Genomic DNA, 26,387 nt, shown 5'->3' on the forward strand with positions numbered 1-26,387 from the left:
AAAAGACCAATATTGAACTTGAAGCCTATCTTATTGGCCAACACCTACTGCCTTCACTCAGCATTCTGGAAGCATAAGTTCAAGAAATACACTTGCTTCATTAATTGCCTGAAACTTCCCTTTCTCGTCTAACTACATGGAGCTGCACAGCCCAGTACAATACCCCCTAGCACATGTAGCTCTTGAGCAATTGAAATGTTGCTCATCCAAATTACACTTGAAGTGTAAAATACATATTGAATTTCAAAGACTTAGTAGGAATAAAAGAAGATAACGTATCTCATTAGTAATCTCTTTTTATGTTGATTACATGTTCGGATATTAATATTTTAATATATTTGTTTAAATAAAATATTAAAATTAATTTCACCACTTGATTCTTTATTTTTTTTAACATGCCTACAAAAATTTTTAAATTGTGTCTGTGGTTCGTATTTGTAGCTCCCATAATATTTCTACAGGGTAGTGCTGTTCTGGAGTTAATGTGGTACTACATTTAAAGGTGTTTTACCCAAGCAGCAAGCACAGACTAATCCTTCTGATTTTCATGGAATTCTGGAAAACTGGTGTGGAAATTAAGTTCTACAGATCATCTGAGTCCCATTCATGAGTCCAACACAAAATATAAAGCTCTGATGCCTAAATTCAAGTGCTGGGTAAATGCCCACAGTTCAATGTTAACACTTGTTTCCTTTGGGGATACTTGAAAGTGAGACATGAAGCTTGAGAACTCTGCTGTGATGAAAGCAATGAAGAGGAAATATGAGGATGGAGAAGGAAGGAATGGGGGAGAGAAAGGGAAGGCACAGTTGAGATGGAAAAAGAACAGAGATTAACCAAAGAATTTATAATCATATATGCTTAACCCATGGACATAGACAATAGTGGTGAAGGCCTGGGGGCAGGGGAGAGAATGGAAAAAGAGACATCTGTAATACTTCTAACAACAACAACAAAATACATTTTTTTTAAAAGGGAGAGAAAGGAGATGGTGAAAGTATGGATTGAAAGATGGAGATTAGGAAGAAACATAGGTAGAAAAGAGTATCTCTATGGTGGAAGAAAACTAAACACCCTTCCCCCAATTCTGAAGTTAGCTAAGACTGAGGGGACAGCATCAAGAACAAAGTGACAACACCAGGGAGATAACTCAAGAGGGTCACTCCACTCTGCAAAGAAAGGCACAGAAGTGAAGGGAAAGGAGCCACCTTAGAATACCTGTGAGTAAAATGAACAAAGCCACAGCCACATCTGTAAATCGCTCCTCTGCCTTTCATCTTTGTCAATGGTCATAAACCCACAATTTCACTAAGCATAATTCCCATTTCAGAGTCTTCAAGTATGCGGCACTGCCTCATGAAGCCATGAAAATTATCTTTTTCATCTCTTCTCTTAAATCTAAAAAAAAAAATAACACACAAAAAAACAAAAACAAAAACCTCCTGCTATGAAAAGCTACAGGTATCTTTGAGTTTTTCAAGGGATAAATATAATACATCATAATTAGTGTAGCCTCTAAGACTGTCTTCAGAGAGAGTTCTCACGCTACTCGAAAAAGTCTCTTTAGCCTGGCCAGAGTGGCTCAATGGTTGAGGGTCAACCTATGAACCAGGAGTTCACTGTTAGATTTCTGGTCAGGGCACATGCCCAGGCTGAGAGTTCAATCCCCCGGTGGGGCAGTGATCAATGATTCCTTCTCATCATTGATGTTTCTATGTCTCTCTCCCTCTTCCTTCCTCTCTGAAATCAATACAAAAAAATATTTTTTAAAAACAAAATGTCTTTTTAACCATAAATCTACATGACTAAGAGTAGTCCTATTTCTAGGAGTCCTGGTGCAGTTCTTAAACAGGAGAAAGAGGAAAAGGAGACAGAAAATTTCACTATTTCCTGAGTAGGGGCCACTGGTACAGTTGTAATATAAGAATGCTTACGAGCCAAAACTGGTTTGGCTCAGTGGATAGAGCGTCGGTCTGCGGACTGAAAGGTCCCGGGTTCAATTCCGGTCCAGGGCATGTACCTTGGTTGCGGGCACATCCCCAGTATGGTGTGCAAGAGGCAGCTGATCGATGATTCTCTCTCATCGATGTTTCTAACTCTCTATCCCTCTCTCTTCCTCTCTGTAAAAAGTCAATAAAATATATATTTTTTTTAAAAAAAGAATGCCTATCAATACTTGTTAATTATGCAAATTCACCCACTCCTCACAGGAATAATGAAAAGAGTACTAGGAGGCATGGACTTAGGTCGATGCAGGTGGCAAGCAAGCTAAACTGGAGATGACAGCAGGATGGCTCTCTCCCCTCCCATCTCCTTCTTGCCAGTTGCCTAGGAGGCTAAACTAGAGGTTTTCAAACTTTCTCTGTTCATGACACCCTGGTGTCTTAGTAAATTTTTCATGGCACCACGAGGCCAGGAGAAATAGCTAACAGTTCTGTTAAATAGATAGATTCAAATAATTTAACAACTATTTGTCCTAACAACTTAGTGGTCATTCAAAAAAAATAGACATAAACTGGTATGATAGCAAGTTTTTATTTCATTCTTAACTAACCATTATTATTAATGGGAGGTGTATGATACTGGCACTGCACAGCTTCTCAAACTTTTAAATCAGTTTGAACTCTGCCACCCCATTTCCTGTTCCACGATAATTTTTACACAGTACTGTCTTTTTAAGGACAGCAATCCTCAAAAGCCCAGCTTTGCAAAGATATGACATCAACAGAAAGGAATGCAGTGATCTAATATTGAAAGTATGATTACCTTGAGCCAGTAGTTCACAGGGTAGCCGACAGATGTTGATTATTTGTTTTCCTCAAAAAAATAAATAAAATAAAATATCCCATAGCCTCCATGAGATTTCACTGCAGCACCCAAAGTACCTCAGACAAGTTTGGAAAAATACAAGGCTAGACATCCCAATGCAAGCAATCAAGAGTATCCTTGCTAGTTTCCTTCTCAAAAATAAGTGGGGAAAGATCTATGTGGCCCTGACTAAAATAGCCTGAAGTAACCTCTGATCTGTTTTATTAAGAGTGTTCTACACTCAAGCCACAGAGCCTTTGGGTAACTGATAAACCCCAGGGTGACTCAGAGAGATGCAGACTCAAGACAGAGAGGACAGGGGGGACAGTGTTAAATAAACAGGTCACTTTTCTTTAACTACTTCACTCTACAGTATAATGTAGGACATTGTCTAGAACTATGGTAGTTTATATATTGTTCACTAATTAACATGTGAAATAAATATTGAGTCAGTATTACAGACGACTGAGAGAAGGTGGGTGCCATGTGTATGTTTTATTATAATCACATGATTTTTCTCCCTGATAAGACTAAATAATAAAGTCTAAAATAAGCAAAGATTGAATTGAGACTAAAAGAAGGAAAGTTGGGTTTTTCCATTCATTGACTCAGTCATCCAACATTCTAAAGATGTTTTTAAGTTCCTATCCTGTTCTAGACACTCTGCACTTCGCAGGGAACAGGGCAGTGACTGAGCCAGACACAACGTAGCCTTTGCCCTCCTGTCAAGGGCAACAGTGGCCTCCATCTTCCCCAATTCAACAGAGACTTTTCCAGCCCTATCTTACATGACATCTCAGCAACATCTGACCAAGTTGATCATTCCTTTCCTGAAACTCTTTGTTCACCTGGCTTCCAAGATGCCTTCTATCCTGGTTTTCCTTTTACCTCATTGGTTGCACCTTCTCAGTTTCTTCTTCTCAAGTGCCAATGTTGACTGCCCTCATGGCTCAGTTCTTGGCCCCTTTCTCCATCCTCACTCTTTCCCTATAGCCCCATGATATCAACTATCCTCCTCTATGCTATAAACCCCCACATTTCTATCTCTGGTTCCCACTTCACCCCAAAGTTCAAGACTTGTATATCCAACTATATACTTGACCCCCTCACTTTGAGGATTATTAGGTAGCCCCAACTGTAACATGTTCAAAATAAAATCCTGATCTATTATTCCTAGACCCAGATTTCTCCAGCTTAGGGAATGAGGCTGCCATTCACTACATGTTCGGGCCAAATGGCTTGAATTCTCCCTTGATTCTTCTGTATTTTATCACCATATCTCAGTGGTCGGCAAACTCATTAGTCAACAGAGCCAAATATCAACAGTACAACGATTGAAATTTCTTTTGAGAGCCAAATTTTTTAAACTTAAACTATGTAGGTAGGTACATTGTTATTAACTTAATTAGAGTACTCCTAAGCTGGCCTTTGCTAAAAACCCAAGGGGCCAAAGAGCCGCATGTGGCTTTCGAGCCGCAGTTTGCTAACCACTGCCATATCCAATCCTCAGCAAGTCCTGTTGGCTGTACCTCCAAAACCTACCCTAAATCTAAACCCTCCATTCCGTCTGTCTCACCAGGGCTGCTGTAATCACCTACCTGATTTTCTTGTTTCCATGCTTACACTGCCTCTCGGTCTATTCTCAACACAGTAACCAGAACTTCCTTTTAAAAATGTAAGTGAGATCATATCAACCCTTTACTTAAAAGCCTTCAAGGAGTTCCCATCGCACTTGAAATCTCTGAACTCCCTACTTCAGTCTCTCAGGACCTAAAAGATCTGGCTGATCCAGAATCACCCCAGGACCTATGCATTTGCTTTTACCTCTTCTAGGAAAACTTTTCCTTAGATCTATATATGGCTCACCCCTCACTTAAATCAGAGAAGTGTTCTCTATATGCCCTTGCTAAAATACCTGAAACACCCTATGAACCTCATTATTTTGCTTTGTCTCCTTCGATAGGATTTATTACCCCCATGAAATTACATCTTAGGTATTTGTTGATTATAAATTAGAATATAAAGTAAGTGCAGTTACTGTGTCTTGCTCATGCGGGCACACAGCAGGCTCTCAAATACTTAGTAAAATATCAATCTTCTGACTTCACAGAGTTTACATCTGCTGAATGATGACAAGGAAAAGACCTTGGGCTTAAAAGACCTGGTATTCCATTTAAAGTCTATTGTTTACTTTGCTTAATCTCACAATATGCTACTTTATTTATTAGCATTTCTTATGTACCAAGCATTATACTAAATTCTGGATGTATATCATCATATATAAAGTTTCTAAGAGGGAAGTATGAATATTATCTCTCAGAGAAGGTAAGGCACTTCCTCAAGATTCCAGAGGTGATCACAGGGGAAATTTGGTTTCAGTCTCCAATCCATCAGACTCCTGATCATAGTGGTTAATAATATAATTAACCACTATGCTATGCTTCGTACTGCCTCTCTATGCCATTCTCTGGAAAATGGAGGAATTGAGCTAGAATGACATCCAATGCTGCAATTCTACCTATCAAAAATGTTGTCACTTACAGTGCTTGAAATTTAATTTCTACATTAAATCATAAGAAGTCTTTCACCCAAATTTAATTCAATGATAACTGGACACAGACCTATGCAAAATATGTGCATACTGAGACCAGGTGCCATATTAGGGAGGTGAGGCATGAAATGAGACATTCCACATGCCATTTCATCATCCATAGTACCCACATTATGAATTTCCCCCTCTAATGATTATAATTTAAATAATAACTACTAGAAGTGACACATTTACAACCTGGAATTCAACCAAAGAAGAATAGTTCAGTAAAACACATTCACCCTGGATCTTCCTTTATTACCAGAAAAACCAGGTACCTGGCTTAGGCAGAAAGTACCAACTCCTTGCCTCAAACTTCCAATAACTGATTGTGCAGGATGGAGTTCCTCAGGTGGACTCCTCTTATAGTTTGACACAACTCTAAGAAAATGTAACCCTCCAGCTAAATTCTGGAAAAGTATAAGACCTAAAAACAGGCACCAAAAGTTCAGAGATGAAGGAAAGTGACTTTATTTCTTTCTTCTACTGTAATATAGATTAGGAACTGCCCATCTGTGAATCCCATACCATGGTTCTCACTGCCCATGCTACCTAACATATACAGCTTCAGGCCTACATTTTACACGCGCACACACACACACACACACACACACACACACACAGCGCCAATTTGGTTTAGTGGTTAAGAGCATACATATACTTTGGAGCCAAACTGACTAGTTTATATCTCTGCTGTGCCACTTACTAGCTATGGTACCTTGGGCAAACAATTCAACCACAGCTGTTTCCTTATCTATAAGATGGAAGGAACAATAACAAAAAACTATCTTGATTGTACCAAACTCTTAAAATGCCTACCACTTTCAAAGTGCTATGCATTAGCTATCATTATTTTTTTTAATTTGATTAAAAACTAAAGAAATCATGAAGAGAATATAGTAGTCTCACTTTGCTTTATTTCTCTGGGTTTGTTCTGAATACTTTTCAAAGATGCAAGCTTCATTTGACACAAGCATTTTGAAAGGAATTCAATAGTATGGTTCAGTATACTTTGCCTGGTAATTAGTGCAATTATTCTAGGCAATTTAAGGACAAGAATAAAAAGGGAAAAGGTCCTACTGGTTTTTAGACCTAGTCCATGACTTTTGTTCTGATAACTGTTATTGATTTGACATCTGTCTAGAGTCCTCCAAGGTCTGTGATAACGCTTCACAGAGAACAGAAGATCATACTTGTTGGTTTAATCCTGGAGGAGCCACTGGAAGGACAATTTGTCCAGCTCTCCAAGGTACTAGCACTTGCTCAGTAGCAAATCCTGAGAAGTCTGGGTCCCAAGACCTCCAAGCTTCTAGGTTCTGGTAACTTCTAAGAACGTCTTCCTTTTGATCTTCTAGCCCCAAGGTAGTAGCTGCTCCCTGCAATTGTTATTTGCATTACCTCAGCATTCTCTTATTTCATCTTTTTCAGTCCTTCAATACCTGGTTCACAAATTTCTGATATTAGATTATCTGTTAAAATAACTGAAGTGCATTCTCTTTTCCTGATTCCATATTAGCTGATACACCAGTGGATGGGCATTTAGTCCCTACTTTCTCACTCTATACAAAATCACCCCTTATCATTAACATTGGCAGATACATGCCCTGGAGCCCTCCCACAGTCCCTTCTTGGCTGGCCAACCTCCTGCGTCCTTCCTGTGCACCGATCGTGCATTAGTGGGGTCCGTTGGCCTGGCCTGTGCCCTCTTGCAATCCAGGACCCCTTGGGAGATGTCAAAGAGCCATTTTTGACCTGATCCCACAGACCAGGCCGAGGGACCCCACTGGTGCACAAACTTGTGCACCAGGCCTCTAGTTAATTTATAATGACAAAGAGCAGATTAATGATTTCCTGGGAATGGGAAAAGGGAATAGCAACACTAATCCTTCACTTGAAACATGTTAAAACGCCCTTATGTCCCTCAAAGGAAATTCTTCTTAATGTCTATTTTCAATTTACCCACTTGACATAGGAAATCTTCTCTTAGTTTGCTGTAAGTATAAGTGAAAGACATTACTCCACACTGCCCATACATATTCAATGCCATCTGCACCTACTGTGTGACAAGACCTGTCTCATCAGTCTTGATATGAAATTTCTTATAATACCTACTACCCATTTTTTCTCTTTCCTTTTGATATGCAAAATGAGCTTCCAATTATAAAAGACACCATCAAAAAGTATCTGGGTATGAAGATATACAATATCTTTCTAGAGTATAAAAAAAGTAGGGGGAAAGTTGCCTCCGGGCACTTTTGCTTATCTATCTATATAATAAAAGCCTAAGTGACCATTACAGCTGAATGACCAGAACGTCCAGTCACTATGATGCTTGCTGACCACTAGGGGGCAGACAATCAACGCAGAAGCTGCACCCTGGTACTCAGTGCACTCCCACAAGGGGAGCGCCACTCAGCCAAAAGACTGGCTCATGGCTGGCAAGTGCAGCTGTGGTGGTGGGAAGCTCTGTGGCAGTGCTAAGGAGCAGTGAGCAGGCAGGCAGTAAGGAGCGAGGGATCCAGGATTGCAAAAGAGATGTCCCCTGAAGGGTCCTGGACTGTAAGAGGGTAAAGCCAGGCTGAGGGACTGCCTCCCCTCCAGTGCAATAATTTCATGCACTGGGCCTCTAGTTAATTTAATAAAAGTCTTTATATATAAATTGTAATGTATTATACATAATAATATATAGTTATATATAATACATATAGCATTCATGATAAATTATACAGCATCTATAATACATATAATTTCACAGGCTTTATATACTTACTAGAGGCCTGGTGCATGAATTTGTACACCAGTGGGGTCCCTCAGCCTAGACTGCAGGATGGGCCCAAACCAGCTTTCCCACATTCTCCAAGGGATTCCAGACTGTGAGAGGGTGTAGGCAAGGCCAAGGGATCCCACAGGTGCATGATCAGGGCCGGGGAAGGACACAGGAGGTTGGCCAGCCAGAGAGGGACTGCAGGAGGGCTCCAGGGCGTGTCCAGACCATCTTGCTTAGGCCCAATAGGCCAGAACTCAGCAGCAAGCTAACCTACTGGTTGACCCATATGCCATCTGGTGATCAGTGCACATTATAACAAGCAGTTGAGCGGCCTGAGCATATCATTAGCATATTACACTTTGATTGGTTGAACGGCCGACCAGACGACCAGACCCTTAGCATATTAGGCTTTTATTATATAGGGTAGGTTCCTAGTTACATACCATATACTATATTAACTATAATTACAAAAATTTATTTATTATTGTCAATGAACCACTATGTATATAAATTATTGTTTTTTAAAATTTCTTTCTCTCTTCATATTTAATTATGAGCTCCGTAAAGGAGCTCAGAGATGTGTGTGTGTGTGTGTGTGTGTGTGTATTATATATATATGTATATATATATATCCATATCAGCTGGTTGTTGTACATAGAGAAGTTCTTACAATATAATCAGAAAAGAAAGAATTTGACTTACAAAACACATCTAATTTATCGTGTAAAATGTACATGGAGCCTAAGGTATATAAGAACAAAGGCTAGAATAAAAAATATAAAGAATACACATGTGCTATGTAGTTTAAGGGTTGAAGAAAGAGAACCATCTTCATCTTTCATTTTGCCACTTCCCTTCCCCCCCCCCCCCCCGACACACACACACACACAAATTCCACCAAGAACAATGCCTCTCTTTGTCTTGAGGTTCTGACCCACTTATAACACAAACACCTCTGGAAATTGTAATACTTTAATCAGTTGATCAGCTCTTACTGAAAGCAGATTTAGATTTAGATTCAGTGGATTTGGAGGATGCTGCCCCCTAGGAGACATTTGGAGATTCTAGGGGTCTTCTGGTTGTCAGCATTATTGCATTCATGTGAAAGCGGGATGACACATGGTCCTACACACAATAATTATTTCACATCCCACGTGATTTTTATGTTTCACCAGAAATTCATGTAGGTAAAAATCTGTTTATAAGTTTAGAACACAAGTCCATTTTATTTTCATGATTTGTATTTACACTAATGAAGTTACAGTACAAATCAAAGGAAGACTGATCACTGCTTTGGCAGAAATAATATAAAATATTGTCCATCATTTCAAAAATATCACTCAGAGCAAAACAACTAGATATCTGAGTGATCAATATAAACAACAAATACAATTCTGAATCATCAGAATTTTAGCTAATTTCACATTTATGTGCTAGCTTATCAAACTACTTCATTATGTCTTCCAGCATAGTTGTGCTGGAACATTTTCATATTTAAATGCATATTATTTTTACTATAAATTATATTCCTTTTTATTCCCTTATATTTCAGTTATGAGAGTATATTGATTTTTAAAAATTATGTGCACAGGTAGATAACACTGTCTATGAATCTTGTTTGAGAATAATAAAAAGGGCAATAAAGAACAGTACCGGGAAACAAAGGTTTAGATAAAGGGCAGGAAAAGAGCAGAAAAGAATATATGGTGGGAACAAACCATTGAGATGAAAAAGAGGGGGAGGAAGTGATGCCTGGCAACAAGCCCACAGAAGGTAGTTGATGAATGCTTAAACATGAATTGTCTTTGTTTAACTCTTTTAAGCAAAAAATGCCACACCAGTGTTTGTCATGGCTCACAAGAGTTAGCCTGGTGCAGTGGTCTGCAAACTGCAGCTCGCAAGCCACATGCTGCTCTTTGGCCTCTTGAGTTTTTAGCAAAGGCCAGCTTAGGAGTACCCTAATTAAGTTAATAACAATGTACCTACTATATAGTTTAAGTTTAAAAAATTTGGCTCTCAAAAGAAATTTCAATCGTTGTACTGTTGATATCTGGCTCTGTTGACTAATGAGTTTGCCGACCACTGGCCTGGTGCATGGAAGGAACAGGGGCAGTGGGATAAGATATACCTGCACCCAAACCCTGGTTCTGTCTCGTAGGAGTCATTAAACTTGGGCAAATAATTTAATTTCACTTCTCTGAATGTTGATTACCACATGAAAAACAGATGCCATTTTAAAAATCTTACAAGTCGGCTCTCCCGAATCTTTAAGCCTATCTCCATATCACAGGTCCTCCATAGAGGTTAATTTCTGCCCTCTTGCTCCTAAATATTGCCTAGACAATAACTGTATTAGTTATCTATTACTACATACCAAATTACCACCAATTTAGTGACTTAAAACAATACATTGTGAGCTCCCTGAAGATATATATACATACACATATATTATATATGTTATATATGTATGTATTACATGTATTATGTATATGTTATACGTATGTATATATCCATATTGGTTGATTGTTTGACACAGAGAAGTTTTTAAAATACAACCAGAAAAGAAAAATAAGTTAAGTAGATTCCTATCTCAGTTTCTGGGTCAGAAATCTGAGCATGGCTAAGGTGGGTCCTCTGCTTCAGGGTATCTCACAAGGCCACAATCAAGTTGTCAGCTATAGCTAAAGTGTCATCTGAAGGTTCAACTGGGGAAATATTTGCTTTTAAGCTCACATGGCAGTTGGCAGAATACGTTTTCCAGAAGATTGTTGGCCAGAGGCCTCCTTCAGTTACTTGCCACATGGGTCTTTCCAACATGGCAAACAACTGAGAAGTCTGATAGCAAGACAGGAAGTCAAATCTTTTGCAACTAATAATGGAAGTGACATTTCATCATCTTCATCATGGTTAGAAGCAAGTCATTTTATCCAGCCCATACTCAAAGGTTGGCTACTACACAAGGGCATGAATTCCAGGAGAGGAAAATGGTGGAGGGGCATCTTAGAGTCTGCCTGTCATAATAATAAATAGATGACTTCACAGGATTTCCTTATATATAAGTGGAAAACTTAACTGAACCAAATATGCAGAGAAAATATGTTTTCAACACCCAATCCAAATTTTAAAAATTTAACTCACTGATTAATTGTATATGATTTGTGTCTGATAGAGTCCTATTAAAACCTTTCCTAAAAGCCAGTATTAAAATCTTAAGTGGACTATCTTTGATTATATGACCAAAGACAATAAGAAACACTTATGCTGAAAATTTTCAAATCTGACAGCCAAATTATTTCAAATTACTGTGTTGTTCAACATGACTTCAAACACAAACCATTGGTCTGAATACTTAAACCCTGTAAATCCTCCCCTTCACTAAACTCTAAACATAACATAAACCTAACATTTTAACAGATCATCCATTAAATGCTTTTTTTGCCCTTTTATTAAATCCCTTATCTAAGAACAAAAATCTGGATTACCTTTTTAAATGTGTTACCTTATAAAACATAGTGGCCATTGCTGTATCCTTTTTTTTTTTCTATCACATCCCCTACCTGACTTCCACCAAAACTACTCTCTTAACCAAGTAAGGAGGAGCACATCCTATATAATAAAGAGCTAATATGCTAATTAGCAGATTAGCCAAACAGCAGAACGGCCATCTGGACAACCCTCCAGATGAAGCCAGGGCTGTGAAGGCCAGCGAGGCTGCAAGGGGCTGAAAGGGCTGAGCCCCTTGCAAGAATTTCGTACACCGAGCCTCTAGTTTTACATAAGTCAACACAGACACCTGCAACAATTTATTTGGCAGCGTTTTGTTGTTATTTGCTTCAGCTCACTGTTCTTTACAAAATAAATATGTATCAGACCAGAGGCCCAGTGCATGAATTTGTGCATGGATGGGTTCTGGTCAGCCCACCCTGATAGGGGCCTATCGGGCTGGGCTGGCAAGGGTGAGGGGCCATGGACAGTTGGCCAGCTGCCCCCGCATCAGAATGTTGGCCAGGGAGCTGGCCAGGGAGGGGGGGCTGATTGGGGCCCAGATCAGGCTAGTTGGCTGCCAGAGTGCATGTCATAGCCACCGGTCATTCGGGTCATTCCACTATTCAGGTTGCTGGGCTTTTAGATAGATAGATAGATAGATAGATAGATAGATAGATAGATAGAGATATATAGAGATATATATATCCATATATATAGATAGATAGATATGGATATGGATATGGATATGGATATGGATATGGATATAGATATAGATATAGATATAGATATAGATATAGATATAGATATAGATATAGATATAAAGATACTACACCACCACACATAGTAGAAATTATGGTAGATGTACCAGCTCTTTCAGGAAATCATCTTCAATTGCCAAGAACCTAGCCTTTTGAGGCAAACCCTGTGCCCAAAATAAAACAATAACCTATAGAAATATTTAGGGCTCTGAAGTCAGAGAGACATGGGTTAAAATCCCCATGCGTTCTTGGTCAAATTTCTTAATCTTTCTAAGCCTCTCTTTTCTCGTGTTTTCAATGGAGATACTTCATAGGGCTAGGAGGGATTAAGATATGAAAAGCTAAGAACAGTAGAAAGTGCTAAATAATTGCTAGCTGCTTATTTTCAACCCCAGAAACTAATGCATTTTTACTTAATGATATAAGAATAATCACTCAAGGGTCCCAAGAAATAATTTTGCTATTAACTTCTATAGGGCTAATCCTTCTAACAAGTACATTGAACTATTTTACCTTAAAGCAGTTGGGTAAGATTCTAAATCTAAATGCAATTAAACTTTCCACTAAATATAAGGGTGACCCTGCATTCCAGTTCATCCAGGATAATCCCAGCATAATTATAATAGGGCTCCATTTCATTCTTGGAAAATATCCTGATTTGGGTAATAGACTATAAGATCTCCCTATCTAAATAAAGTAAAATCTTTAGATGGAAGATAAACTTTTTAAATATGCTATTTCACCTCGATGTTTATTTAGTTTGGTTTACATTTTTTCTCTCTAGCTTTTGAAGCAAACTGTAAAAATAGAGAGCATTTAGGGTTCTATATCCACCTATCAAATGGCTTTTAAACAGCCCATACTGGGGAATTATGACTAAGCTATAAGTCTTTATGTAAAAGGACAAATAAATCACATCAACAAATAGGGGGTTTGGCGGGTCCATCTCACTCGGCAGCAGTTGCAGTGGTTTATGGAGATTCATACTGCCCAACACGGATTTATAATCAAGGAATAATAGTTTACATGCTCTGGCAGTTTGTAGTATAAAATTCACACTTATCATTCAATTTAACTTTCAAAAGAAAACACCATTTTCTGTTACACCATCTCATGTGCACCAAGACTACCACACAAGTGGGTGATCACCTAGAAAGCCAACGTCTTGCCTCACAAGTCCTCTGATGCTCACCGTCTCCCGACCCAAGGCCCCAGTCCCGCTAAAGCTGCTGGCCTCAGTCTATTCTTAAGTAGCAAGGTCCGACACCATAAGTCACATTTTCAACTTGTTTCTTATGTCAGAGCCAATTACAGACCTTCTATTTCTTTCATTATTCAAATAAGGCAGCCATGAAAATAGTTATTAAATACACGTCACCACCAATTTAGCCTTAAAATTTCATGGGTCAGAAGTAAAAAATCTATTCATGTGCATGATATCCTCCTGCCTGGGTTTAAACAGAGACAGAGGCATGGAAAGAAACTTGTGCATATACTGATGTCACTCTGTTTGCCATCACACAAAGACCATGTGGCTCTTGCCTGGGTAGACAATGTCCTCCTGACTCAGAAGGGCCAGAAATTGCATACTGTCAAGCACAATTTTCCAAAACAGGAGCAAGGACCCATTTTCTCAGCTCATAGATGAAAATGACAGCTGAATACGTTTGAGTTTGTAAAGATATACTCTTTCACTCAACCACTGTGGCTCAGTGGTTGAGCATCGACCTAAGACTCAGGAGGTCATGGTTCAATTATCAGACAGGGTTGTGGGCTTGATCCCCGGCAAGGGGGGGGGGGGGGTGGGAGGGGGACGACGACACAGGAGACAGCCAATCAATGATTCCCTCTTATAAATGTTTTATCTCTCTCTCCTCCTCCTCCTATCCTCTCCAAAATCAATAAAAATATAAAGGTATACTTTTTCAGGAATGATAGCATCCATAAACTCTAGTTGGGAAAAAGGACAAAACTTTTCAGCAAACTGAGCCTCAGCCTGTTCATCCCTAAAATGGAGCCAATTTACACTTGCCCTCCCCCTCCCAGGATGGTGCCTTTGATTAAATCATATGAGACCATCAATATGCAAGTTTGTAAACTACAAAGCACCATATAGGTCTCAAAAGTATTGCTATTTCAGTGTTAATATGCCATAGGCAACTAACAAATGTTACATTTCAGCTTCATGTCCTATAGCTTTTGAGGTGTGTATAGGGAGCAGGGTGTGTTAATGGAACATATTCCTTTAAATGTGGAATGTTATGAGACTGACAAATTGCTTTTATAACTGGAACAAATCATGCCTGCCATTCAGTAATACTTGGAAATCCATCATCAATTTGATTTACACCCAGCGTCAATAAATCACACAGAGTGTACCCTGTGTAGCCCAAAGAGTAAACAAAAGTAAACATTGTGTTTCACCTGCCTTGTTGGCTAGACAAAATGAAAAACTCTGGCCACCTCAACTGGAATAATGCCTTTGGTCTCTGACTGGTTTGGTTATTTTTGGAACCTTTTACGAAATATTAACTTTATTTGCTCTAATTCTGCAGGAAGCCACATTGGAAGTGCAAGGAAATATAAATGATTAAAAGCAGAAGTGGGGGGAAAAGTAACCAAGTATTTTGCCCCAACTTTCTTTACCTAATATATCAACTGCATCTCCAAAAAAAAAAAAAAAAAAAAAAGGAACCCCTGTTGCTATTCTTGTCCCACTTCTACCATGACAACATTCAACATAGTTCATTCATGGGTGTTAGCAGATTTTTTTCATTGCCTGTTTTCTCTGGGAGAAGCATAAGGAACAAATGATATAAAAAATTAACATTTTAAATCAGTGGCAGTATTTTAAAATCTATGTTGTGGCTGTGGGGGACGGGAGGGGTGGGCAATACGAAACTAGCTGACCCACTAACAAATAAAACTCTAACCTTTTGAATTAGCAAACAACAAGCAGTAAAAAATAAAAATAAAACTTGATGTACCATTTAAAGCACATTAGTTTTTAGATCTCCCAGGTTCACACAATACATTACTTTTCTTAAACTCGGTCTTTAGAAGACACTCCAGCCTTAAGTGTCAACAGAATTTTTTAATCCCAATTAGTTTGGTGTCCTTTGTTGATATTCTGCTTTTTCTGACTAACAATAATGAATAACCCACAAAGTGCTAATGAATAACTAACTCCCTTTGTCTCCAAGGACAGCAGAGCCCAACAAGAAATGTCAGAGGCCCTGAAGTAAAAGAAAAAAAAACTTTACAATGAAAATCTTCCCAATTATGTAGGCCTACAGGTATTGTGAATATGGGACTGTCTTAAATATTTAAATAGCTATGTCAAATGTGCTTAAAGTAGAGATCCTAAAACTGATTTCCACATGCTTTGAGAAAATGCATATCTGCCAATCTAATCACAGTCATAACTGCTGAGCAGAAAGTAGAGGGGAATGTCATTATTGGTACAATATAACTAGGATTCTGTACTCACCAACCCTACCTGGACCAGGAAATTGCCAACTTCCATGCTCACTCAGTGGCTAATAGAAATACAAACACTCTCATCTCAGCATTCTACAATTTTCTATGTAGTGAGAAATCATTTTTAAAACTAATTTCTACTATCTTAAAAATGTAAAGCTGAAAGGTAACTTTTTCTCTATTGTAGGGAAGAGCAAATAAATATACTGACATTGCTGAGAACCAGGGATTGTACCGAGGAAGTGTGAGGTAGAGCTCTGTAATGTTGTATTTTAACTAGAACTCATTATCTTGTTCTGACATATTTCCTAACACTGTCCATGCACAGGGCCCAAAAGCAATGACACTCCTAAGTCAATATGAACAACTTTTCACCCAGTTTTCCAAATATTTCTCACTAAAAGAGCCATAAGCTGGGTTCTGGGTCTGGGGCAGGGAAATGCAAGTGGGCCTAGAATATCTGTTAATGTGTGAAAGCAAGGAAGTGTTTCCTGGGAACATATTAAAAAGAATATAGGAACTGACTTAAAGGGGCTCCTAAGGGTAAATCTGAGACAATATGAGCATCAGAAAGGACAGTGATGATAATAAATTATAGTGCAATGAAGTTTTCATAAATCCATGGTGACTCTCAATAAGAGAAGAGAAAGAAGCTTCTCTTTACAATAGAGTACCAGCTAATACACTTAGAAGAAATGCCAGAATCAGAAAACAAGGCAATGACTTATTCAAACAAGGATTATCAATGGATGCTATAAAAGCATATTGGAGAACAAGATAGTCACATGAGATTAATTTTGCAAAGTAACGTGTCTTTCACTGTGCAGAAATCTGGCAATACCACCTTTGCCAGGCAATTAAAAGCAACATCACAAATACTAGGACAAATGACCACTCAGTGCTCCCTGGTGTAATGCGATGGGTGGTATACAAAATGCCCATGTAGCACTCCTGCCAAAACTGTTTAACCTGAGCCCAATCATGAAGAAATATTCAAACAAAGCAGATTGTATAACAAAACAACTGACCTGAACTCTAAATATATCAACGAATTTGTCAGGAAATATGAAGAAAAGGGAGGGTTAGAAGGCCACTCTAGATTACAGGAGGCTGAAGAGACATCACCAAGTGTAATGCATGATCTTTGCTTAGATCATGGATCAAAAGAAAAAATGGCTACAAAAAACATGTGATTATAAATGAGGGAAGAAAATAATAACTTATAAATAATGACAAGTAAAATAAAATATAAAGTAACAATATAAGATGAATTTGATTATGAGCTGCATTTTAATATATAACTATACATGGTGTCTCAAAAAATATATATACACTTTAATAGCTGATAGCTCAATTTTGAAAATAAAATGTATTTTAACAAACACTGCCTTTATAATTATTCAAAGTGTGCATATCGCCGAAACTAGTTTGGCTCAGTGGATAGAGTGTCAGCCTGCAGACTGAAAGGTCTCAGGTTCGATTCCAGTCAAGGGCATGTATATTGGTTGTGGGCACATCCCCAGTGAGGGGTGTGCAGGAGGAAGCTGATCAATGTTTCTCTCTCATCGATATTTCTAACTCTTTATCCCTCTCTCTTCTTCTCTGTAAAAAAAAAATCAATAAAATACAAAATTTAAAAAATGTGCATATCCATTTTTGGGATACCCTATATATAAATAATACTATTGTAGTAAAGTTAAATTCTTTGGTTATTATTAATGTATTTTTATTACACAGCATGCAAGTTACCAACTTAGAAATTTGGGGAAGAAGTATCACAATGTCTGCAACCTATTTACAAGTGGTTTAACTTACTTGCAAGAAAGAGAGATTTTAAAAGTGGCAAAGGCAACATAATTTGATGAATAAGAATAGATGCAGAGACAAATGGTAGGAGAGGGTGAGGGGTTAGAGAGCAACCAAAGGACTTGTATGCATGTATATTAGCATAACCAATGGACACAGACACTGGGGCGGTGGGGGCTTGCCCGGGATCAGAATGGCTGATGGGGGCATCAACTGGGGGAAAAGGAGACATATAAAACTTTAGATAATAAATAAATAAATAAATAAATAAATAAATAAATAAATAAATAAAATGGCAAATGCTAAAAAGTAAAATACAGTATAACAATACAAAATAATGTAAGATAAAATCTAACTTTTTAAAACTGGCAGATTTAAGAACAAAGAATGAGTTTTATTTAAGATAAGTTATGTATGATTGGCTAGAGAGAACAGTTGGGTGGAAATTCGATTAAAGGGAATATTTGGGGGGGAACTGTCGCTTTTGCCTTTTTTGTATTTTGTCCTTCTTCCTTATTCCTTCACCATTCTCAGAAGACAGACTTTAGCCTGGACAGTGTGGCTCATTGGTTGAGTGTTACCTGTGAGCCAGGAGATCATGGTTCAATTCCAGGTCAGGGCACATGCCCAGGCTGCAGGCTCAATCCTTAGTGTGAGGCATGCAGGAAGCAGCCAATCAATGATTCTCTCTCATCAGTGATGTTTCTATCTCTCTCTCCTTTCCTCTCACACATTTTTTTAAAAAAGAAGAAGACAGACTTCTTAGCAGAAGCTAGAGTGACACAGCTATTGCACAACCAAGAGAGGAAGACTAAGAGAAGCTCCACAATCTTGGACATGACATCCCTGACCTTCCAACCAATAGCAGCATCGCCTGCTCTGGCCTACTCTCTATGTGAAAAAAATAAACTCCTGTGACAGATGTTACCAAATGTTCTCAGTTCATGGCATTCTTAATGTCTGTGATTTTCTTCATGATGCCCCTAGGTCAAAAGGAACACCTAACACCTATTTATTACTAAGTAGTTAGTCAACAACTTAGTAGTATTTATGTGTTAACAACTTGTTAACTCTTCAGAAAAAATTCTACACATAAATTTAAAATAAAAGTATTTTTATTTCATTGTTCACCACAATTATAATGAGATGTATTCCAATTGTACCCCCTACTACTTCTGCAGTTTGGGAATCAGATTGGATTCCACCACCTTCATCTCCTATTCCAGGTTGTCCTTCCTAATAAGAGCGGGCCTCATCCAAAAAGTTGAAGGACTGAATAGAACAAAAGCTTGACCCTACACCAAGTATGAGAGAATTCTTTCCTGAATAACTAGCTGTGAACTGGAGCGTTGGCTTTTTCCTGCCTTTGGATTGAAATTGAAGCATCAGGTCTTCCTGGGTCTCAAGTCTGCTGGCCTTCTGGAGGGAACTACATCATTACTTCTAGTTCTAGCCCTTTAGAGTTGGACTAAAACTAAACCATCAGCTCTCCTGAGCCTCCAGCTGGCTGACTCATCCTGCAGATCTTAGGACCAGGCATCCTCTATAATCACATGAGCAAGTATATCTTATTAAATAAATCACACATGTATATCTTTTTATATGTCATTTTAGATGGCTAGATAGATAATACATATACTGTATTTCAGACATATACTTATACATCCTATTGGTTCTGTTTCTCTAGAGAACCCTGACTAATACACCCCACAAAGTAACAGGTTATTTGGTACTTATTCCTCTGGGTCATGGCATTGTTAATAACCCATGAAAAAACAACAACAAAGCCAGGGAGAAATGTTAACCTCAAGCTTATTACCTTACTCCCAAGGTTAAAATCCTTCCACAGCTCATTAGTGTCCTCAAGACACATCTAACCTCATTGGTGAATCAACCATGACCCATCATCTGGCTTCTTCTTATTTTTTTCCAGCCTTATCTCTTACTATAGCCTTTGTCCCCTCCAATATGGATCCAAATGCAAGTCCATAAAATGCACATGATCTCTCCCCTCCAAGTTTTGAGTATGCTTTTCTCCCTACCCAGAATAACTTCCAGACAGCCCTCTCACATGCACATGCACACACACATACTCACAGTCATAGGACATACACATTGCAAGACCAGCGTCTTATTCTTTAAGTGTCTGACTAGATATTCTACTCTCCTCCCAGATCCACTTATCAATAACTAGCTGGGAACCCTTCCAAATGTTATCATATAATCCTGAGTGTATCCCTGTCAGACCCCTAACTGTCCATTCATTTGTCTAAATTCAACTCCGTGAAGGCCATAACTACATTTTACTGGCTATTGTATCCCCCAAACAGTGGCTCACCCATAATATATGCTCAATAATTATTTGTTGACAATGGAAAGATATGTACACATATAATACCTTAATAATAATAAAATAAATAAATAAAAATAATTTGTTGAGTAAATGATTAGATAAAGTTTAAACAGTCCCAGATCACCATTCTCATTCCGTAATTGGTTTAGTTTAGGAACTGTCAACCAAGATCTGAAAAGAGACATACATATTCAGCCACTCCTGGTAGCATCCACCTGCAAAGGTAGGGGGATAATAACATGGTTTTCCCTGACTCTTTATCCATGCCCACGCATGCCCCAATCATGAAGATCCAGAACAAGCACTATAAGCTTGGAAGCTGAGCAAGGAACCAGAAAATTGAAAAGAGAAGAATCTGAAAACTTGAAGCATTTTTAAAAAACTGTTGTTATAATTATAATCATTCTGGTCACCATCAAGGTAATATTCCCAAACTCCTTACTGACTGGCAATGATCAAGTTACTTATTTTTTCTAGACTTTAGTTCCCTCATCAGTTGAGCATAAAACTCAAGGCTGTTATAAGGAAAAACTTAAATGTATTGGCAAGCACTAACACAGTGCCTGACATAGATGATTTATAATATAATAAATGCAAGTTCTTAGTATTGCCACCTTTATTATTGCCAGTCAGAATTTCAAACGTAAGTACATATAAAAGCAAGCTACAGTTCACTAATCAAGAATGAGGTGAAAGACTTTACTGAGCCTCAATCCCTAAAAATCCAAACACATGAGCTTGACATTGAAGAACTTCACTTGCCTCATCATGAACACAGCAACCTGACAATGGCAGAGCTATTTTGGATGCAGCCCCCAGGGAAAGTTTATCCTATACTTACACTTAACTCAGTATCTCTATGAAATAAAACAACCAAACCTAAACCTAAATAGATTTTAAAAAAAGAAGAAGAGAAAAAAGCCACACATATATTTAGTGGTGTTTTCTCTATCCATTTATACCAACTTCTCCATACACAGAAATACATAGATACTAAAACAAGCAACCTTTTGATTACTTGCCTGATATACTGTAAATAATTATTCACCATTACTGGGTGAATTATGAGTTAACCTGGTGAATGGCTATTCACACACTGCTAGTAATTTTATTTGGAGGTATGAAAATTTAAAACTAAATGATAAAAATACCTAACGGAATATATAATTGTGCTATTTTATATAACTAAGCTATATTTTACAAAGGGTGCATCCTCTTTCTATACTAGCCCAAACACACATATCATGTGCAATATAATCTCGTTAGGTAAATATCAATTTATGGAGACAGTGTGTCATTCCAATAATTTGCCAGTCTACTAGTACAATAATTATTCTTTAATTTAAAACATATGGTAATTAGGGAGCATTTGAGATCTTGCTGCCTGGAAATTGTCATCAGTTTTGGCTCAAGTAAACTCAGAAAATTTTTTAAAAATTAAATAGATAATATAAAATATATGGTAATTCAAACATTATTGAATTAAATAATTTTCTCAGAATTTCAAATTAACCAGGCTTTCTAGTTCTCCACAAGCACAAAAAATATATCTTTTCATTATTTCCTCCTAGCTTCCTTCTCTCTTATTAATAGTTGTATTAGAAAAATTACAACTTTTTCTCTTGAATAATTTTTTATCATTTTTATGTATTAACTCCTCATTTTATAAAATGTCTCCTTTTTTATATTTTTCCTTCCAAGCACCACCTTTCTGCTAGCACCCAACTAGCACAGTGATAGTTCCAGCCACCCTTGGCTCTCCTCCATGGTTTGCAGAATCTAGCCCTTGGGGAGACAGGGTAGAGCTTTGTGCATCCAAAGAGTAGGATCTTGCTAAACTTTGCCCTTTCCCTTTCTCCACTGTCACCATCCCACCTCCCTGTTTCTGATCTTTCTATCTTGCCTTTCACTCTGTTTCACAGTTCTATGAGATTTCACATTTACTCCTGTGGCCTCCTAGTCCTCACACACACGTACATATACTCCCTCTTCCCAAGCGAGTTACACATCATTATAAGACCATTAACTTTAGCCCTGACATTGAATCGTGTATTTTTCCAAAGGATCTTCTGGGAGAAAGGAATAGGGGAAGAAAAAGGTACTTTCTACTTTTAAAAGATCCCAGAAAGACAATCCTACCTTTCCCAGGATTTGGAGGAAAAGGACTTCCAAACTCCTTCTGCTTTGGCATTAAAGTGTGTGGCCCTGACATGCCTCCGGCCTGGGTGACCTGGAATCGTGACTTCCCATTGGTGAGCACTTGTCTCCTGGGGCTCAAGGCGGGCAGATGGATGGGGCTCTCAGCCAGGTTGTTCTGAGGAACCATCCCTCCTCCCAAGGGCATCTTGAGATGGAGACTGTTAGCAAGGCTTCCAATGCCGGGGCTTGGTGCGCCGCCACAGGACGAGGGGCCAGGAGTCCCCGAGTGGGCTCGGATGGGAGGAATGTGTTGGCCACTGACCATCCCAGGCCCCTGTGGGGTTCCTGATATCCGGTGGAGATTCATGCTGCATGACCTTCCATTCATTTTGAAAAAACCTGTGGCCAAGATGGTCAAGTATCCAATGGCACTAATGACTCCTTTCAGGCAAAGTCCAATAAGTTATCCATGGTGTGGGTTTTTAGCCTGTTTAAAAAAATAAATGCAGGCATTTTTAAAAGTAAAATGGAAAATAAGGTACAGTGAGTTTTCAACCTGTGTAGCTTTCACCTCAGGAAGAAAAGAAGCACTCTCAGCAAAAGGGCCTTTTATGTAGAGCAGGGTCATCAAATACATGATTCACTGGCGGGCACTTTCCCCTCCTGCGTGCATGGTAGGCATGGATTATGGATCACTGCATTGTTTTGTTTGCCACTGAGCCCTTCTCAATATAGTGCTCTTGGCAACTACAACCAACCTACTGATGCCAGCTTGCAAAATGAAACTTATTTTGCTCCCTCGAGGCTCTGTCTGTACCAGTTCACTTCTGCAACACTGAGTCTTGGAAAAGCCAAAGGCATCACCTTCCTGAGCTGTAAGAGCAATGCTTCAGAGGTTCCAGTAAACAAACTAATGGTAGATCCGGCCTCTAAATGAGATTATGAGGACATTAAATCATCTCTGATTTTCACTCATAAAGCCAAGTATTTCATAGTCCCTAGATTCACAAAAGATAAAAATATGGCCTGGGACTCTCACAAAGGCCTCATACATCCACAAACCCAATATTCAGAGCAGCATTCGAATCTTGGTTCCATACTGATCCTGAGTTACAGAAATGGAATAGGACAATACTCTCACCTTCCATTAAGATCCTAGAAAAGGAAAAGGCTGTAAAATATGCTTTATGGAAAGTATAAGGAAAGAACAGCCCTTTAAAAGGTATGTTTATCATGCACCAAACATGGTAAATCAACCATAATTCCACAAAGCTTCCATGTGCAATCCCACTACCCCCTTTCTCAAGTACCAGAGGAGAACCAAAAGTACTGCATGACCACAGAACATCACCATCCATCTGTATGCAATAATGCCAGTGTTCCCTGATTATATTGTTAGGAAAAACCCTTTTTCCTTGATCAATACCTCCCCAAAATATATGTACAATCAATGAGGTGACTAAGTACCACCACTCCTAATGAATGCAGTCTGTTTTCTTTTACATAGACATGTCAGTCATTGAAAGAAGCCACAGTTGAACAAAATAATAAAATATAGACAGAGTATAAGCAGTAGTGGCCAAATATCCCCAACTGAATTATTTCAACTGTTTCTGAAGAAGCCACTCAATGTTGTAGACAAATATTTCCAACTCAACTCCAAAATAAATGGCTCCATCAATCATCAAGGACAGAATATCAAGAAGGACAAATTTTTCATGAGAAGTTTTTTTCTTTTATCATTTTAGAAAATCAAAAATATTTAATTTTCAAGTTAAACACTCACTGTGCCTTCTGAAAAGTTAACTATTTGTGTCGTATGTTAGATAACTTCAAAAATTACTAATAATATAAAATTGGGAAGGTTCCCTTCATCTCTAGCAATTCTCTATTTTATTAAGAATTCTAACCTTGGCCCATGTCACTCAGTGGTTAGAATGTCAGCCCATTCACCACAGGGTTACAGGTTCAGTTCCTGGTCAAGGATTTGTACCTGGTTTGCAGGTTCAATGCCCAGCCCTGGTCTGGTGAGGTGCAGGAGGCAATCAATTGATGTGTCTCTCTCTCACATCGATGTTTCTCTCCCTCACACTCTCTCTAAAAAGCAATGGAAAAGTATCCTTGGATGAGGATTAAAGAACAAAGAATTTTGTCAGTCTGTCACATTTAATGCTTCCATGCTATGTAGTCCTCAGAGATACTTCTAGGTATTTTTCCTGCCCTTCCCTTCACTACAGTTTTGAGAATGGGCAAATACAGTATATCCAGGATTATCCAAACCTGTATTACTTAAATTCGTTATGGATAATAAGAAATGAATCCTGGAATCAGACCAGTTGTAAGATTTTTTTTTTTTTTTACATTGGAAAAAGTCCAATGCCTTTTTTGCTATATCCATTTATAAGAATTCAAATGTATTACCAGATAGTCTATTGATTTATTGGTAAATTGTGGGCAAAAATCATTTTAGCCAAGACCGGTTTGGCTCAATGGATAGAGCATCGGCTTGGGGACTGAAAGGTCCCGGGTTCAATTCCGGTCAAGGGCATGTACCTTGGTTGCAGGCATATCCCCAGTAGGGGGTGTGCAAGAGGCAGCTGATCAATGTCTATCTCTCATCGATGTTTCTAACTCTCTATCTCTCTCCCTTCCTCTCCGTACAAAATCAATAAAATATATATTTTTAAAAAAGAATCATTTTGTATCTCTATACTTCACCAGATTATAGTAGCCATCTATTCTCCACTCATTGATAAAAACTGTTTTCCAAGCACTCTGAATCCTGCATAAGAAAGCACTTATTCAGTACCAACACACACAAAAAAGGCAAGATAAATATGTTGCATTGGCATTTTGTTAAAAAATTATGTATTATCCAACATGACTGGAAATATGAGTCACTAAGACTGTGGTCCAAGTGACAAATGTCTGCAGATTTGCAGACTATGCCCATTTCCAAGTTTTTAAAAATAAGAGAGTAATTTTTGGCAGAAAGATCACACACAAGTAGAAATTATCATCAAAAAATATGGATAAAGCACATAAGTAGGTACTTGGCATTAGACTTGATCATTAGTAAAGTTAAGTTTGTGAAAAGCAAGAAAAATTAAAACACTGAAAACTTAATTATCAGACATTCATTCCTGCCCGTCAGATTGGATATTTATTTTATTATTTTATAAACTATACTCCTGTTTTAAATAGCTTTAGGTTAAAAGTAAAAACAACAAAATTACTTAAATTTTGTAACTAAAAAAGCAACGGCCTAAAAGTAATGTGATTAATACCATAAAGGAAAACCAAGAGGTCAATGGCATGTGAGCTGAAAAAAAAAGTCTCAAGATAAAAATATTAAATTTAAAAATCAATTTTGTCTATTCATATTCTAATATTTCATATATTTTTTAGCTAGGCCATATGATCATGTGGCCTAGCTAAAAAACAACTCTAAGTTTCACGTGGTAACAACAACAACAAAAAAGAATTAACTGCTAACTTTTAAGAAAGATACATCCTCATTCAGTCAGAGTGAAAAGAGCATTCAACCAGAAGTCTGGTCACCTGAGTTCTACTTCTAGCAAATCATTTATAACTTCCCTGGACTTAACAGTTTTCATCCATAAAATGAGGAAGTTGATGATAATCATTACAGTCTCTAGAAATTCTGTTTTCCCAGATAATTAAGATAAGGAAGATTATTAAAAATACCCATTTAATAAATATGTAGAAGTAAATATGTAGATTTTATACTCATGGCACTTAAACTGGGAGACATGGAAGCAAAAATAGTACCTACGCACTCCATCAGAGTAAGAGCTGATAGGAGGCTCTCATGCCATCAATGTGCTGAAAGACAACATTTACCATAAAAAGATGGATATTAGGATTAAGTTTTCCTACACCTTGCCAACTAATAAGTATCAAAACCTAACTGGTAGGAAGATTCCATTAAAAGAGTACCTTTCTATTTAAAAACTTATCAAGTTCTCCAGCATTACTTTCCCGCTGTCCTTCATCCAACTACACTACCCCAGGGTATCAACAGAAAAAGAGAAGAAAAAGAAAAAAAGCAAGGAACATCCAGAAGTACAAATTTAATGTACTGAAAATTGTCCATATTGATACATTTAGATGTTTAATACTCCATTGGTTCAAATAATAAAAATATTCATTGGGCTACAGGAGTCAACATGAGTTAAT

General features: G+C 38.0%; 1 protein-coding gene and 1 long non-coding RNA gene across 6 annotated transcripts in view; one reads left to right on the plus strand and one right to left on the minus strand.

Annotated features, from left to right (window-relative positions):
- GLIS3 (GLIS family zinc finger 3) overlaps positions 1 to 26,387 on the minus strand; it is a 430,490-nt gene that overhangs the window by 394,350 nt on the left and 9,753 nt on the right. Inside the window, exon 2 of one of the 5 annotated variants that reach the window (XM_084899486.1) lies at positions 22,188 to 22,674. The exons of 2 other annotated variants lie outside the window; for them this stretch is intronic. In XM_084899486.1, coding sequence (XP_084755612.1) covers positions 22,188 to 22,575 — 388 coding nt within the window. In that variant the 5' untranslated portion in view covers positions 22,576 to 22,674. Of the gene's footprint in view, positions 1 to 6,591; positions 6,698 to 22,187; positions 22,675 to 26,387 lie in introns of those variants that run through there. 2 more of the 5 variants (XM_084899490.1, XM_084899489.1) reach the window with 2 other exon arrangements.
- The window catches only part of LOC311630503, an 84,863-nt gene continuing 83,138 nt past the window's right edge, over positions 24,663 to 26,387 (plus strand). Inside the window, exon 1 of the long non-coding RNA XR_014796388.1 lies at positions 24,663 to 24,736. This is a non-coding gene — a long non-coding RNA (uncharacterized lncRNA). The remainder of the gene's footprint in view (positions 24,737 to 26,387) is intronic.

This window comes from Pipistrellus hanaki (assembly GCF_964339955.1).
Source record: "Pipistrellus hanaki genome assembly, chromosome: 11".
NCBI classification, from domain to species: domain Eukaryota; kingdom Metazoa; phylum Chordata; class Mammalia; order Chiroptera; family Vespertilionidae; genus Pipistrellus; species Pipistrellus hanaki.